This window comes from Haemorhous mexicanus, chromosome 1, assembly GCF_027477595.1.
Source record: "Haemorhous mexicanus isolate bHaeMex1 chromosome 1, bHaeMex1.pri, whole genome shotgun sequence".
Classification (NCBI taxonomy): Eukaryota; Metazoa; Chordata; class Aves; order Passeriformes; family Fringillidae; genus Haemorhous; species Haemorhous mexicanus.
Genome location: NC_082341.1, coordinates 157349792 through 157365230, shown reverse-complemented (window position 1 = coordinate 157365230; position 15439 = coordinate 157349792). Strand labels below are relative to the sequence as shown.

Sequence of the window (15439 nt, the reverse complement as noted above, 5' to 3'; positions counted from 1 at the left end):
GAGTCTATCTGACCCCTATTAATTACCCCAATTAATGCAATAATAATATTAATACTAATACCAATACTAATAATACTAACACTGCTGTTAATACCAACACTATTACCACTAATATTAAGAACTGAGCTCTATCTCACCTGTATTAATTACCCCAATTAATGCAATAATAATATCAATACTAATACCAATACTAATAATACTAATGCTAATGTTAATACCAACACTAATTCTACTAATACTACTAATATTAAGAATAATAATCTTATTAAATAAATGACACCAAGTCTATCTGACCCCTATTAATTACCCCAATTAATTCAATAATAATATTATTACCAATACTAATTATACTAATGCTACTATTAATACCAACACTATTATCACTAATATTAAGAACCCAGCTCTATCTCACCTGTATTAATTACCCCAATTAATGCAATAACAATATTAATACTAATACCAACACTAATAATAATAATGCTAATATTAATACCAACACTAATACCACTAATATTAATAATAATAATATTAATAAATAAATGACACCAAGTCTATCTGACCCCTATTAATTACCCCAATTAATTCAATAATAATATTAATACCAATACTAATTATACTAATGCTACTATTAATACCAACACTATTATCACTAATATTAAGAACCCAACTCTATCTCACCTGTATTAATTACCCCAATTAATGCAACAATAATATTAATACTAATACCAACACTAACAACACTAACGTTAATATTAATACTGACACTAATACTACTAATATTAATAAGAATAATATTATTAAATAAACCACCCCAAGTCTATCTGCTGGCTATTAATGCCTAATTAATCAATAATTAACCCCGGTTAATTAGCTAGCGGCCCGTCCCGCTGTGGCGCAGGGCATTGTGGGAAGCCGGGCCCCTCCCTACCCGGGCTCTCCTGGCTCTGGGCCTTGGGCTTCTTGCGCAATTTGGGTTTCTTCTGATTGGTCCTGGCCAGGAGGTGCCGCAGGTGCCGCGAGACTGGGGCGGAGCAGCGGGGATTCCGTGGGGGAGGGGAACGGGGAGGGGATGGAGATGGGAACAGAAATGAACATCCAAATTAACATGGGAAACATAAAATTAAACCCAAATTAACATGGGAAACATAAAATGAACTCCAAATTAACATGGGACTGAAATGAACTCCACATTAACATGGGAAACATAAAATGAACTCCAAATTAACACGGGAACGGAAATGAACTCCAAATTAACATGGGAAACATAAAATTAAACCCAAATTAACATGGGAAATGAAATGAACTCCAAATTAACATGGGACTGAAATGAACTCCAAATTAAAATGGAAAACATGAAATTAACATCCAAATTAAAATGGGAACAGAAATGAACAACCAAATTAACATGAGAACAGAAATTAACTCCAAATTAAAATGGAAAACATGAAATTAACATCCAAATTAAAATGGGAACTGAAATGAACTCCAAATTAAAATGGAAAACATGAAATTAAACCCAAATTAAAATGGGAAGCATGAAATTAACTCCAAATTAAAATGGAAACGGAAATGAACTCCAAATTAAAATGGGAAACTGAAATTAACTCCAAATTAAAATGGGAATGGAAATGAACTCCAAATTAAAACGGAAACTGAAATTAAATTTTGAATTAAAAAAAATAAATTGAAATTAAAATTGAAAAAATTTAATTGAAATAAAAGCGAAAAGATAGTTACTTAAAATTGAAATTAAACCAAAAATTAAATGACATTTAAATTGTTTTAGAAATTAAAATTAAAATAAAAACTAATATTGAAATTGAAATTAAAATTAAAACAAAAAATTCAATGTAAAATTAGAATTGAAATTAAAATCGAAATTAAAACAAAAATTAAAATTTAAAAATTTAAAATTGAAATTATTTCTTTTTAAATTTCAATTTAAATTGAAGTTTTAAAAAATTAAATTAAATTTTAAAATTATAATTGAAATTAAAATAAAAATGATTATTCAAATTGAACTTTAAAAAAGGTACAATTTGAAAAAGTTCAATTACAATTGAAATAAATCAAAAATTAAATTAAATTTTAAATTAATATTGAAATTAAAAAACAAGATATTAATAGAAATTGAAAAAAATTAAAGTTAATAGTAAAATTAAAATTTAAAAAATAAAATTAAAATGTATAAATTACATAAAAATAAATTTAAAAATTAAAAAATCAATTAAAATTGAAATTAAACAGAAAATAAATTGAATTTAAAATTATAATTGAAATTAAAATAGAAAAATACATAGCAAGAGAAATTAAAAAGTAAATTGAAATGGAAATGAATAATAAAATTAAAATTAAAAATATAAATTTGAAATAAAATGGGAATGGGCACGAAAAGAAAAATTAATGTGAAATTAAAATTTGAAATTCGATGAAAATTTAAAAGAAAATGAAACCTAAAATAAAACTAAAAATAAAGATTGAAATTAAAATTTGAAATTCAATTCTAATAAAAATTAACATTACAATAAAATGAAATTAAAATAATGAATCGAAAGAAAATGAAAAGAAAAATTGAAAAGAATTCAAATTAATAATTGAAATGCCAGCATTGAAATGAAATTAGAATTCAAATAAAAAACAAAATTAAATTAAATTAAATGTCAAGGGACATTAAAATGAAAATAAAATAAAGAATTGAAATTAAAAGAAAAGGAAAAGTGAAAGGAAAATGAGCAAAGAAAATGGAAAGGAAAAGAAGGTGCTGAATTGAAAAAAAAATTACAAAATTAAAATAAAAAGAAAATATAAAAATAAAAGATCCATAAACAAAATTAAACTAAAATAATTAACATAAAATAAATGGAAATTAAGTAAATATTTAAAAATAAAATCAAAGAAAATTAGGTAAACAAAGATTAAAAAATTTAATGAAAATCAATAATTCAATGGAAAGCAATTAAAATAGAAAATAACGAAAATTAAAGTAAACATAAATAAGAAATAAATTAAAATCTAAATTAAAAATTGAATTAATGAGCAAAAATGAAATTAAGGAAAGAAAAAAAAAAATTAAATTTAAAATTTATTTAAAGCTGAAACTAAAAGGAAGGGAATAAAAGTAAAGCGGAAATCAAAGCCCGATTTAGATGGCAATGAATATGCAAATTTAACCAAATGAGATGGACTCAAAAATGCAAATGAAAACAAGTCAACGTCGACAAGGGAACCAATCAACACAAAGAGAAGGAAATTCCCGGAAAAATCACAGCGAACTCAGAACGAGGCTGGAATCCGGAAATTCCCAGGGCAGGGCTCTGATTGGCTGCGGGGGAGTTGGGGGCGGAGCCTCAGCTTTGGCGGGAAGCGAGTTGGACACCTCTGGAGGGACCGACCCATCGCGACATTCCCGGGAAGTCCCACGGGGTCTTCTCCACCTTCCGTGGCCACCTGGGGTGGGGACATCTCCTGGTGTCCCCCCCACCTCGGACGTCCCTCCAGGAGCTGAAGGACACCTCGGAACCCTGGAGAAATCTGGGATCCAAAATCCCAAATCCTCCGGGATTCCCGATCCCACCTCGGCCGCGACCCGCCGGGAGGTGGCATCGACTCGTGGGGATGTCCGGACGGGGAAGGATTTGGGAACAAGCAAGCCCAAGGCTGGAGAGGATCTCCTCAAATCCCCAAATTCCTCAAATTTCTGTCTCCTTCTCTGGGCCGTGACCTAAAACCTCAGGAGATGGGAATCTTCTGGGTTCCATCCCAACACTGGGACTTTTTTGGGATCAAAAGCTACTCGAGAAGAAACATCTGGAGGTGGGAATGATGGAAACCATGGAATTCTGGATCCAAAGCTACTTGAGAAGAAACATCTGGGGGTGGGAATGATGGAAACCATGGAATCCTGGAATTCTGGATCCAGAGCTACTTGAGAAGAAACATCTGGGGGTGGGAATGATGGAAACCATGGAATCCTGGAATTCTGGATCCAGAGCTACTTGAGAAGAAACATCTGGGGGTGGGAATGATGGAAACCATGGAATCCTGGAATTTTGGATCCAGAGCTCCTTGGGAGGAAACATCTGGAGGTGGAAATGATGGAAACCATGGAATCCCGGAATTCTGGATCCAAAGCTACTTGGGAGGAAACATCTGGGGGTGGGAATGATGGAAACCATGGAATAGTGGAATTCTGGATCCAAAGCTACTTGAGAAGAAACATCTGGAGGTGGGAATGATGGAAACCATGGAATTCTAGATCCAAAGCTACTTGGGAGGAAACAGCTGGGGGTGGGAATGATGGAAACCATGGAATCCTGGAATTCTGGATCCAAAGCTACTCGAGAAGAAACATCTGGGGGTGGGAATGATGGAAACCATGGAATCCTGGAATTTTGGATCCAGAGCTACTTGAGAAGAAACATCTGGAGGTGGGAATGATGGAAACCGTGGAATTCTAGATCCAAAGCTACTTGGGAGGAAACAGCTGGGGGTGGGAATGATGGAAACCACGGAATCCTGGAATTCTGGATCCAAAGCTACTTGAGAAGAAACATCTGGGGGTGGGAATGATGGAAACCATGGAATCCCAGAATTCTGGATCCAAAGCTACTTGAGAAGAAACATCTGGAGGTGGGAACAATGGAAACCATGGAATTTTGGATCCAAAGCTACCCGAGAAGAAACATCTAGGGGTGGGAATGATGGAAACCATGGAATCCTGGAATGGTTTGGGTTGGAAGGATCTTCAGGGGATGGGAGAAGTTCCAGGAGTGGAGGTGACACTGGGCCCACAAAGGTGTCAGAGCTCATTTCCTCTTGGATCTCCTGCTGGATTTCCAGGAAGGAGAAGGGTGGGAAAGGCCCCACAGCACCAGGTGCACCTCCAGGAGATGTTCTGGATGAGTTCCTCATCCACCTTTCCATGAGGAGACTCAGCCAAGAGGACAGGAACCAAATCAGGGGGTTGGGACATGGAGTCATGGAATGGTTTGGGTTGGAAGGGACCCCTGAAGGTTGGGTTGGATGGAACTTCTGGGGATGGGAGGAGTTCCAGGAGCAGAGATGAGGCTGATCCCGCAGCAAAGGTGTCAAAGCTCAGTTCCTGTTGGATTCTGGGAGGGAGAAGGGTGGGAAAGGCGCCACAGGTGCACCTCCAGGAGATGTTCTGGATGAGTTTCCTCATCCACCTTTCCATGAGGAGACTCAGCCAAGAGGACAGGACCCAAATCAGTGGAATCATGGAATGGTTTGGGCTGGAGGGGACCACAAAGACCATCCAGGGACACCTTCCACTATCCCAGGTCGCTCCAATCCCCATCCAACCTGGCCTGGAAACACTCCCGGCCATCGAGGACAACCACAGAAGCCACCGAGCCGCGGTTCCTCACTTACCTTTGGTGTCATTCACCGGATCCATGTGCCGGTAAATGTATCCTTCAAGGTAGGAATGGAATTTGGGAGTGGGTGGGAAAAAGGCCAAACAAATGGCCATGAGCTCCCAGCCGCGGGCCAGGCTCTCGTAACGGAAGTTCTCGGTGGTCTGCCGGCACAGCTGGATGTAGAGCTCGTCTCGCAGCCCCTGCATGCTCCAACCTTTGGTGGCGATCTCCAAGGCCACGTTGAGCTGGTCCGTCTTGGCCCGCCGGTCGCCCATGTACATCTGGATGAGCTTGAAGATCTCGCACGCCTCCTTCTTGACGTTGCGGTCGTTGGTCATGATCATGGGTTTCTTGATGGATTCGCTGCTCCAGGCCAGCATGTTGGCGATGGAGACCTTGCGGCGGAAGAGCCCTTGGGTGTGCTTGTTGAAGTGCTTGGAGGCCCAGTTCTCAATGTCCGTCTCCGAGGAGGGCTTGCGCAGGTTGAAGGTGGGGAAGACGCAGCTGGCGCTCGGCATCATGTTCCGCGTCTGCCGGCTGCTCTCGAACTGCGCGCAGGCGCCGAGGTCCTCGGACTGGGGACAACAGGGGGGACAGGTCAGCGGTGCTGGGGAGGGGGAGTGCTGATGGAATGATTGATTGGTTGATCGATCGATCGAGCAACAGATCAAAAAACTGACTAGCCAATAAAACAATGAACCAATCAACCAGTGGCTCAATCAATTATCCAACCAACCAATAGATCAATAAACCAACCAACCAACCAACCAACCAACCAACCAACCAACCAACCAACCAATAGATCAACCAACTAACCAACCAACCAACCAACCAACAAACCAACCAGTAAACCGACCAGCCAAAAAACCAATGAACCAATCAACCAGTGGCTCAATCAATCAATCAATCAACCAACCAATAGATCAATCAATAAACCAATCAACCATGGGAGTGCTGATGGAATGATTCATCGATTGACTGATTGATTGATTGATTGATTGAGCAACAGATCAAAAAACTGACCAGCCAATAAAACAATGAACTAATTAGCCAATGGTTCAATCATTCAATCAATCAATCAACCAACCAAGAGATCAATCAAGAAGCCAATCAACCAACAAACCAACCAGTAAACCAATCAGTCAACCAACTAACCAACCAACCAACCAACGGCTCAATCAATCAACCAACCAACTAGTCAACCAACAAACCAACCAATGAAACAGCCAGTAAACCAATCCATCAACCAACCAACTGATCAATTGACAAACCAATCAACCAACAAACCAATCAGTCAACCAACCAACAGATCAATCAATGAACCAACCAACCAAATGATCAATCAACAAAACAATCAACCAACCAATCAACCAGTAAATGTCAGCCAACCAAAAAATGGATCAAGCAACCAAGTAACCAAGCAATTAACCAACCAACAAACCTATCAATCAATCAATCAATCAGTCAATCAAGCAATCCATCAACCAACAGATCAAAAAATGGATCAACCAACCAATAAACCAATAAACCAACCAACAAACTGATCAATGAAAGAACCAGCCGGTAAACCAATCAATCAACCAATCAACAAACTGATCAACCAACCAACCAACCAATCAATGAATCAATCAACCAAGAAATCAGCAGACCAACAAACCAACCAATAAAGCAAGTGAGGAAAAACCCAATGAACCAACCAACCAATCAGCCAATAAAACAATCAATCAACCAAGCAACCAACAAACTGATCAATCAATCAAACAATGAACCAACCAATCAAAACCAACCAACCAGCCAATCCATTAATCAGTCAATCAACCAACCAATAAATCTGCCAACAAACCAATCAATCAACCTAACAACAAAGCAACCAATCAATCAACCAACCAGCCAATCCATTAATCAATCAACCAACCAACCAACCAGTCGTCCAACAAAAAAACCAAAAAACCGATCAACCAACCAATCAACCAACTGACCAGTGGAGAAACCAACCGACCAACCAACCAATGCATGAATGGTTGAACCAACCAACCAATGAACTGATCAAACAAACCAACCAACCAATCAAACAGTCAACTAACCAACAAACCAACTGACCAGCCAACAAACGAATGAACCAATAAATCAAACAATGAACCAACCAACCACCAAATAAACATCAATCAATCAACCCATCAATCATCCAAACAATAAATCAGCCAACAAGCTGATCAATCAACCAAGTGACAAGTGCAGAAACCAATAGAGAAACCAACCAACCAACCAACCAACCAACCAACCAACCAACCAACCAACCAACCAACCAACCCACCAATGAATTGATATGACAAACCAATCAATCAGTCAACCAACCAACCAACCGACCAACCAACCAACCAACCGACCAACCAACCAACCAACCAACCAATCAACCAACCAACCAATCAACCAACCAACCAACCAACCAACCAACCAACCCACCAATGAATTGATATGACAAACCAATCAGTCAACCAACCAACCAACCAACCAACCAACCAATCAACCAACCAACCAACCAACCAACCAACCAACCAACCAACCAACCAACCCACCAATGAATTGATATGACAAACCAATCAATCAGTCAACCAACCAACCAACCAACCAACCAACCAACCAACCAACCAACCGTTGCAGCATTCAGAGGTCTTCCCATAAGCCTCGTCCTCCCCAAGGAGCTTCTCCTCGATGCCATCATGGCCAGGTGGAGCTGACCCAGTGCCAGCAGCCCAGGGGGGCTGTGGCACCGATTGGCATCAGGAGGGAGGGAGGGGACGGGTGGGGACGGGTGACAGGCTGGGCTCTCTCCACACTTGGACAGAAGGAGTTGGTGGCAAGGTGGGGAAAACAAAGGGAGAGTGGCTTTGGGTCCCACCCTTCCTTTGGGGACACTGGGGACACAGCCATCCTTAACAGCTCCCCAGGAAACCCCCTCTACCCAAAATCGCCTTCCAGGGTGGTTCTTCAGCGGCCACAGAAGGAGGCTGGTGGCTCCTCCAAGCCGTGAGCAACATGGATGGTCCTTCTGAACGTCCTGAGGGACAGGAGATGCTCAGATTTGACCTCTGCAGAGCAGCCAGCTGGGAAGGACCCAGAGGACCCCTGTGGACCAGTGTCCTCCTCCTCCTGGAACCAGCACAGCTTGTGGATGTCACCCCAGGAGGTGGAGGGACACCCCAAGAGCTGGTGACCAGCCTGGAGGAGGCCAACAAGGGACAACTGGGATGGACAATTGGACGATTCTGTGGTCCTGCAGCCAGCCAAGGTGGCTTCATCATCTCTTCTGCAACATCCAGGCCAGCACCACCTGGGCTTGGGGGCCCTGGGGACGTGACCCATGGCAGGGAAGGACATGCCAAACCTCCAGAGGTGACACCGCTGTCCCCACCTCGTGTGGAGGAGCTGTGTTGGTGGCCCTGAGCAGAGTCTGTGGGCAAGGTGACTCCAGCACTGCCACGGACTCGGGGTTGGGCTTCAGGTGAGGAACGGAAGGTGGAAAGACCCAAGAGGTGGAAAATCCAGGAGGGGACAAGGAAGCCACCCAGAGAGCCACCAGAGCTGCTGGCAGGTGACTGAGCTTCTGCTTCTTCAAACAAGTCGAGTTTCTTGTCTCTCAGCAACTCGTCCTGATCCAATGTCGAGATCTTTCCATGGACATCACTTCACTCCCATCTTGGCCATGGTGATGATGGCAGGGACATGGGATGGGGACCCTTCATCCCTCAAGGGACCCAGCCCTGCTGTCCCTGTGGAGGCCACTTCACCCCAAAGGTCCTTCTGTGCCCTCCAACCTGGTCAGTGGAAGGCCCATGGGGTTTCCTGGGTGGTGCAGGAGATGCTCGAAGGTCTCTCACTCGGCAGCTGCTGGGGACGTGGCTCTTCCCAAAACCGCTCCATGGGCTGGACCAGAGCCACGAAGAACACTCGGGGAGAAGGAAAGGACCACATTGGTTGAGGACATCAACCTTCTCCAGCCAAGGAGAGCGTGGTCAGGCCAGGGAGTGACACCAGAAGGGAAATGTGATGGATCCACTGCTGCCAGAGCCAATAGGAAATTAACTTCAGCCCTAATTAGCTCTAATTAGCACCTAAATGAACTTGGGGGATGCCGTGGCCTACGAGAAGGGGATAAACCATCGGGTGTCAGCTGCAAATGGCCGTGACCTCCTGCCTGTCCCACGGGGTGACCATGGAGCCACCTCAGGAATTAGGGAATCCTCAAGGAGCCACATGGATGGGGCTGGGATGCACCTCCCTGTGGGGACACTCCACTGGTGACAACCACAGCCATGACCATGGAAAGGGTTGGGTTGGAAGGGACCTTCAAGATCATCCTGTTCCAATGGCCAGGGACACCTTCCACGATCCGAGGTTGCTCCAAGTTCTGTCCAGCCTGGCCTTGGACACTTCCAGGGATGGGGCAGCCACAGCTTCTCTGGGAAACCGGTGCCAGTGTCCCACCCTGGTGTCCCTGAGGTCAAGGATTACAGATGGGACCACCAGGACAGAAACCTCTCAGGAGTGGAGAAGATTCCCACCACATCCCAACCTCTGAGAAGAAGGTGTGGGATCACCAATGGTGGCAGCTTTTTCTCCTGGCGTGAAGATCCAAAGCGGATCTGGAGCTCTCCAGTTTTGGGTTTGGACCTCCTCGTGCAGCACGGAGTCCTTGTGCTTCAGGAATCTTCTTCTGCTGCCTTTGGATGCAAAGCTCCACCAACTTCATTACACATTTCCATGGACAACAAAGGAATTTTCCAGATGATTTGCTGTTTCCCGGGTCCACGTCCAGGGTCTCCTTCCTGCTGACATCAAATTCCATCTTCCAGAGAGTTTTCCAGGTGGCGTCATCAGCTGTTTTTTGGAAGCCCTGACAGCCTTTCCCTGGAGGGGAAGGGACTGATGAAGGACATCCAGAAGCTGATGGAGGATATCCAAAAACCAGAGAAACATCTGATGGGACGGAATCTGGGCACATGGGAGGCAACAGCTCCAGCAATTCCAGGTCAGAGCCTCAGTGACTCCTCTGGAATGGGAGATGGGGCTGGAGAGATCTCCAGTGAGGGAACAGGCAGTGCACAACCCTGGGAAACAAATTCTGGAAAACTGGTGGCTCTTTCATCCCAAGGTTTTGAGGGACCACTTTGCGAACGACCAACCTCTTTGAGGGACCACCTTGCTAAGGACCAACTCTGAAGGACCACCTTGGCAAGGACCAAGCTGTTTGAGGGACCACTTTGGCAAGGACCAACATCTTTGAGGGACCACCTTGCCAAAGACCAACTTCTTTGAGGGACCACCTTGGCAAGGACCAACTTCTTTGAGGGACCACCTTGGCAAGGACCAACATCTTTGAAGGACCACTTTGGCAAGGACCAAAATCTTTGAGGGACCACCTTGACAAGGACCAACTTTCAGGGACCACCTTGCCAGTGACCAAAATCTTTGAGGGACCACCTTGCTAAGGACCAATTTTGAGGGACCACCTCGGTAAAGACCAACTTCTTTGAGGGACCACCTTGCTAAGGACCACCTTGGCTAGGACAAACTTCTTTGAGGGACCACCTTGCTAAGGACCAACTTTAAGGGACCACCTTGGCAAGGACCAACTTTCAGGGACCACCTTACCAAGGACCAAAATCTTTGAGGTACCACCTTGGTAAGGTGACTGACTTTAAAGGACCACCTTGGTAAGGACCAGCTTTGAGGCAAGGACCAATTTCCCTGAGGGATCAGCCAGGGATGGGCACTCAGGAACCTCCTGGGAGCTGCGTGGATCCAGGACCTGCCCCACACCGAGGCAGGAGAAGCCACAGCACAGAGCTGAGGCCACCATGGCACAGAGATGCCCGTGCCCAATCCCGGGATAGGATCACCCCAGGGACCATCCCACTGGATCTACACTGGAGGAGAAGGACCTTCAACCAGGATCAACCACGTGGTGAAGACCCCCAAACCCGAGGGCGTTACCTGAGATGGATGCAGGTATGGCTCGGGGGAGGCCAGGTTGGTCTGCACGGAGACGCTCTTCTCCAGCAGGATCTGGGGGAAGCCCAGCTTCTCGAAGGTGTTCCTCTTCCAGTGCTTGTTCTCCTGCTGCGCCAACGCCTCGTCCTCGCTGAAGGCTCGCACCACCGGGCCCGGCATGGGCAGCGGGAGGGCTCCGTCGCTCTCGTAGCCTGAACCGTCCTTTTGGGAATCCCAGCTGCTCCGCTGCTTCATGTGGTAGTGGGCCTGCTGCGCTTCCCACGCCAGGCGCGCCTGCGCCAGGAACGGCTCCGGGAAGCCCCGCACCGCCTCCGCCTCGGCCGCCTTGCTCTCCGTCCGGTTCATCGGCGACCTGTTGGGCCCCGGCGTGGCTCGCTCCTCACCCAGCTCGCCCAACGCCTCCCGCTCCCCCGAGCCGTCCGTGGAGGAGGCGTTGGCGTCGTGGTTCGCCGAAGGCTTCCGGCTTTTCCTCTTCCTGGTGGAGGGTGAGTAACCGGTGGAGGACAAGGTGTCCTGCTGGCTGGACCAGGACATGGAGTCCTCGCCCTGGGCCACCTGGGCCCCCGTGGGGCCGGGGCAGAAGTCGGGTCCCTCCATGCTGCTGTAGTCACCCGATTTGATCTCCAGGCGTTGGTCCCGCACCAGGCAGGGGCTGTGCTGCAGCGAGTAGGAGCCGCCGATGGGGTTGGGGGAATATTTGTGCCTCAGGCCCGTCTTCATCTTGGGGCTGGAGCCCGACTGCTCCACGTAGACCAACTGCCGGACGTATTCCTTGCCGGCCGGGCTGTATTCCAGGCTCATGAAGCGGTCGGGACACTTCTGCTTGGTGAGCACCAACTGCTGGTAGGGCGAGTTGGAGCCTTGCTTGGGCGACTGGAGGAAAGGGTGAGGCTTCCGGATGGGCGATTTCTGCGGCGACCCGGCCTTGTAGCTGCCGCTGGCTTCGTACTGCATGTCCACGGGCGGCTCGTCGTAGATGGGAGCCTGGTATTCCATGGGGGGCTCCTCGTAGAGCGGGGGCTCGTAGGCGTAGCGGGGCGACGAGGGCTGGGATTCGCTGGAATGTTTGCGGTGCTGGGCTTGGAGAGGCGAGCAGAAGGAATCGCCCCGGCCCAGCAGCGGCGAGCAGCTGCCCACGTGCTCGGCCCTCTTCAGGAAGGGCGACTGCTTCCTCTCCGGGAAGAAGACGGAGTTGTCGGCGTCCGAGGAGAAGGTTTGGAGGTTGGGCGACTGTTGGCCGCCCGAGGGCCGGCGGGAGCGGGAGCCCGGTTGGTTTTCCGGGGCGTAGCCGTTGCCTTGGTGGAGGAGGAAGCTGGGCTCCCGATCCGTCACCTTGATCAGCATCCGCTCCTTGGTGCCGGCGTTCCATCGGAGGGATGAGGTCCTGCGGGGAGAAACATCACGGTGAGGGGTCAGAATTCCACTAAAATTTGGGATTGTTGGTCCCAAACCTCCCAAATCACCGCAGAGCCTGGAGGATGGATATTCCCAAGCACCTGAGAGATGGAGATGGGAGGGATTGGATGGGGTGGGATCTTGGACAAGGCATGGAGGGACAGGACACAGGGAATGGCTTCTCACTTCCAGAGGGCTGGATGGGATAACGGGAAGGAATTCTCGGCTGTGAGGTGGTGAGGCTCTGGAATGGAATTCCCAGAGGAGCTGTGGCTGCTCCATCCCTGGAAGTGTCCAAGGCCAGGTTGGACAGGGCTTGGAGCAACCTGGGGTAGTGGAAGGCGTCCCTGCCCTTGGGATTGGATATTGGGAAGAAATTCTCCCGTGAGGAATTCTTCCCTGGCCCTGTGGATTTTCATCTCCTCTCTCCCTGTTCCAAACCCTTGGGACACTCAGGAGGAAGAGCAAAGATGGATTTTATGGAGCTGCCCGGCTCACAGGAGGGACCCGAGCTGGAATTTGCTGTTCCCAAGGCACAGGGAAGCACATCCTGTCACCAATCCCACGCTGGAACAGAAGATGCCGGAGGCACCGTCTGCTCTCCCAGTTCTCGTTTATTCCCAGCCATTTGTCCCTTCTGTCCCCCAGGAAAAGGTGGAGTGAGTTCAGTCGCTGAGTTTTGAAGGAAAAATTCCCACAAAAAGCCAGAAACAATTCCCTGCAGGAGGCTCCGCAGTCTCTCCTTGTTTGTCCACGACTTTGTCCTCGCTCCAAGGGATTTGGGAACAATTTATTCCTTCCTTTTCCACCTTTGGAAGCAGCTTTGGAGCTCCTGGGGACTTGAGCCTCCTGCCAACTTCTTGCTGTCGGAAAACCTGGATGAGTTTGGGTTTCTCCACCCCTGTTTGATGGATCTCAGCCCCTCATGGAGCCCTTCCAGACCCTCAAAATTCCATCCACGACCACAAAATCATGGATTCATGGAATGGTTTGGGCTTAAAGCTCATCTGGTTCCTGGTTCACCTTCCACTACCCCAGGTTGCTCCAAGCCCCTTCCCACCTTGCTCTGCTCCTGAAAAATCTGCTATTCCTGCTCAAGCCACACACAAAAATCTTGGATGGTTCCGTGTTTCTTCTGGAGATCTTTTATCCTCATGAATAACCTGATTTTTACACACAGATCCCAAAAATCGTGAGGAAAGAAAACAAAGAAGATCCACAGAGGATTCCCAGTGGAACTGGACTGGAATTCCCAGGGAATCTGTGGCTGTCCCATCCCTGGAAGTGTCCAAGACCAGGTTGGACAGGGCTTGGAGCAACCTGGGATAGTGGAAGACGTCTCTGCCTATGGAAAAGGGTTGGAATGAGATGATCTGGAAGTTCCCTGCAGAAATCCACCTTTCCACATTTTCCCCATGCCCAACCCGACCCCAAATCCCTCTTAAATCCAGGTGTTTTCACTCAAACCAGGTGCAACCACTGCTTAATTCCCAGCTTTGCAGCTGGCATTAATATCCCAGCCCGCGGCATCTGGCAGCGGCGGATCCGAAGGAAAATCCCCAGCGGAGCAGCGGCGCTTCCGTCCAATCGCCTCGTCCGGGCCGAGTTCTCAATCCCAAACATTAAATAACGGGAAGCAATATTCCAGAAAGCTCCGTGGATTATGGTTAGTGCCCCCCCCCTCCCCCAAGCCACGGAATAAAAGGAATTTTCTGCTGGCAAAAGGAATCCCAAAAAGGCAATTTTGGGGCTGAAATCTCTGCCCACGAGCAGCGCGGCCGCTCCAAGAAATTCAAGGGATGCTGGCACGGGGCATCCGGCAGAAATTCCAAGTATTCCTGTTATTTCTGGCTTGGCACCGGGTTCTCCCTGCTGTTTTCTCCACGTGGGGAAGATTTTTTTCTACTCCGTACATTTCCATGACAAAACCGCTTCCCAAATCCCTCCGCATCTCCTATCCAAGAAATCCATTTCTTTGGAAATTTGTGTGATTCCCACATAATTCCCATCTGGTTTAAGGCAGGATTTTTCCATGTTCTCCTGAATTTCTTTCCCTGCTCCAACGCCTCCTCCTCGATCTTCTTCCAACCTCTGGGAAGTCAACAATGGAGGGGAGAGGAGAAACCTGGATCCCTCATCCGGGAATTCCTTTGCTTCCCGTTGTTTTTTCTGGACAGACCCCACACCTGCAGGTAAACCCCCCTCATTTGCATATAATTATTCATTCCAGCAAGAATTACGACCATGCACAGCTTAAAATTCCTTAAAATCCCAAGAAAACAACCAAAATTATGGATTTTTCACATTCCTGATGCTTTTAACGGAGCCCAGGGGCGGCCCCACCCCATCAAGGTGGGACTGAGGGAATAAATCACAGCCGCGTTTAAGCAGAATTATTTTTAAATAATTCCATTATTTTAAACCCAAATTATTTGAGTTTTGAAGGAACGAGGCGGCGATGTGAGGTTTTAAAAACAAGAATATTTCCAAAACCGACCCAAACTACGCATTTCTTCCCCTGTCCCTGTGTTATTCAGACTTTGCAGGTGAAGATTAAAATTTAGAGCTGGGATTAAGTGGATTTTCCCCTCCCTGGGAAAAAAACCCAGATTTGAATAATTCAAATATTGGAACGCAGCAGGATTCTCCAGGAA

The 15439-nt window shown here is 46.7% G+C and overlaps 1 protein-coding gene across 3 annotated transcripts in view; it reads right to left on the bottom strand.

The window, feature by feature from the left end:
- ARHGAP39 (Rho GTPase activating protein 39) overlaps nucleotides 1-15439 on the bottom strand; it is a 116512-nt gene that overhangs the window by 15561 nt on the left and 85512 nt on the right. For all 3 annotated transcript variants that reach the window (XM_059868372.1, XM_059868364.1, XM_059868375.1), the window contains exons 4-6: nucleotides 11373-12774; nucleotides 5392-5953; nucleotides 929-1021 (exon numbers count right to left, since the gene is read on the bottom strand). In XM_059868372.1, the coding sequence (XP_059724355.1) occupies nucleotides 929-1021; nucleotides 5392-5953; nucleotides 11373-12774 (2057 nt within the window). The remainder of the gene's footprint in view (nucleotides 1-928; nucleotides 1022-5391; nucleotides 5954-11372; nucleotides 12775-15439) is intronic.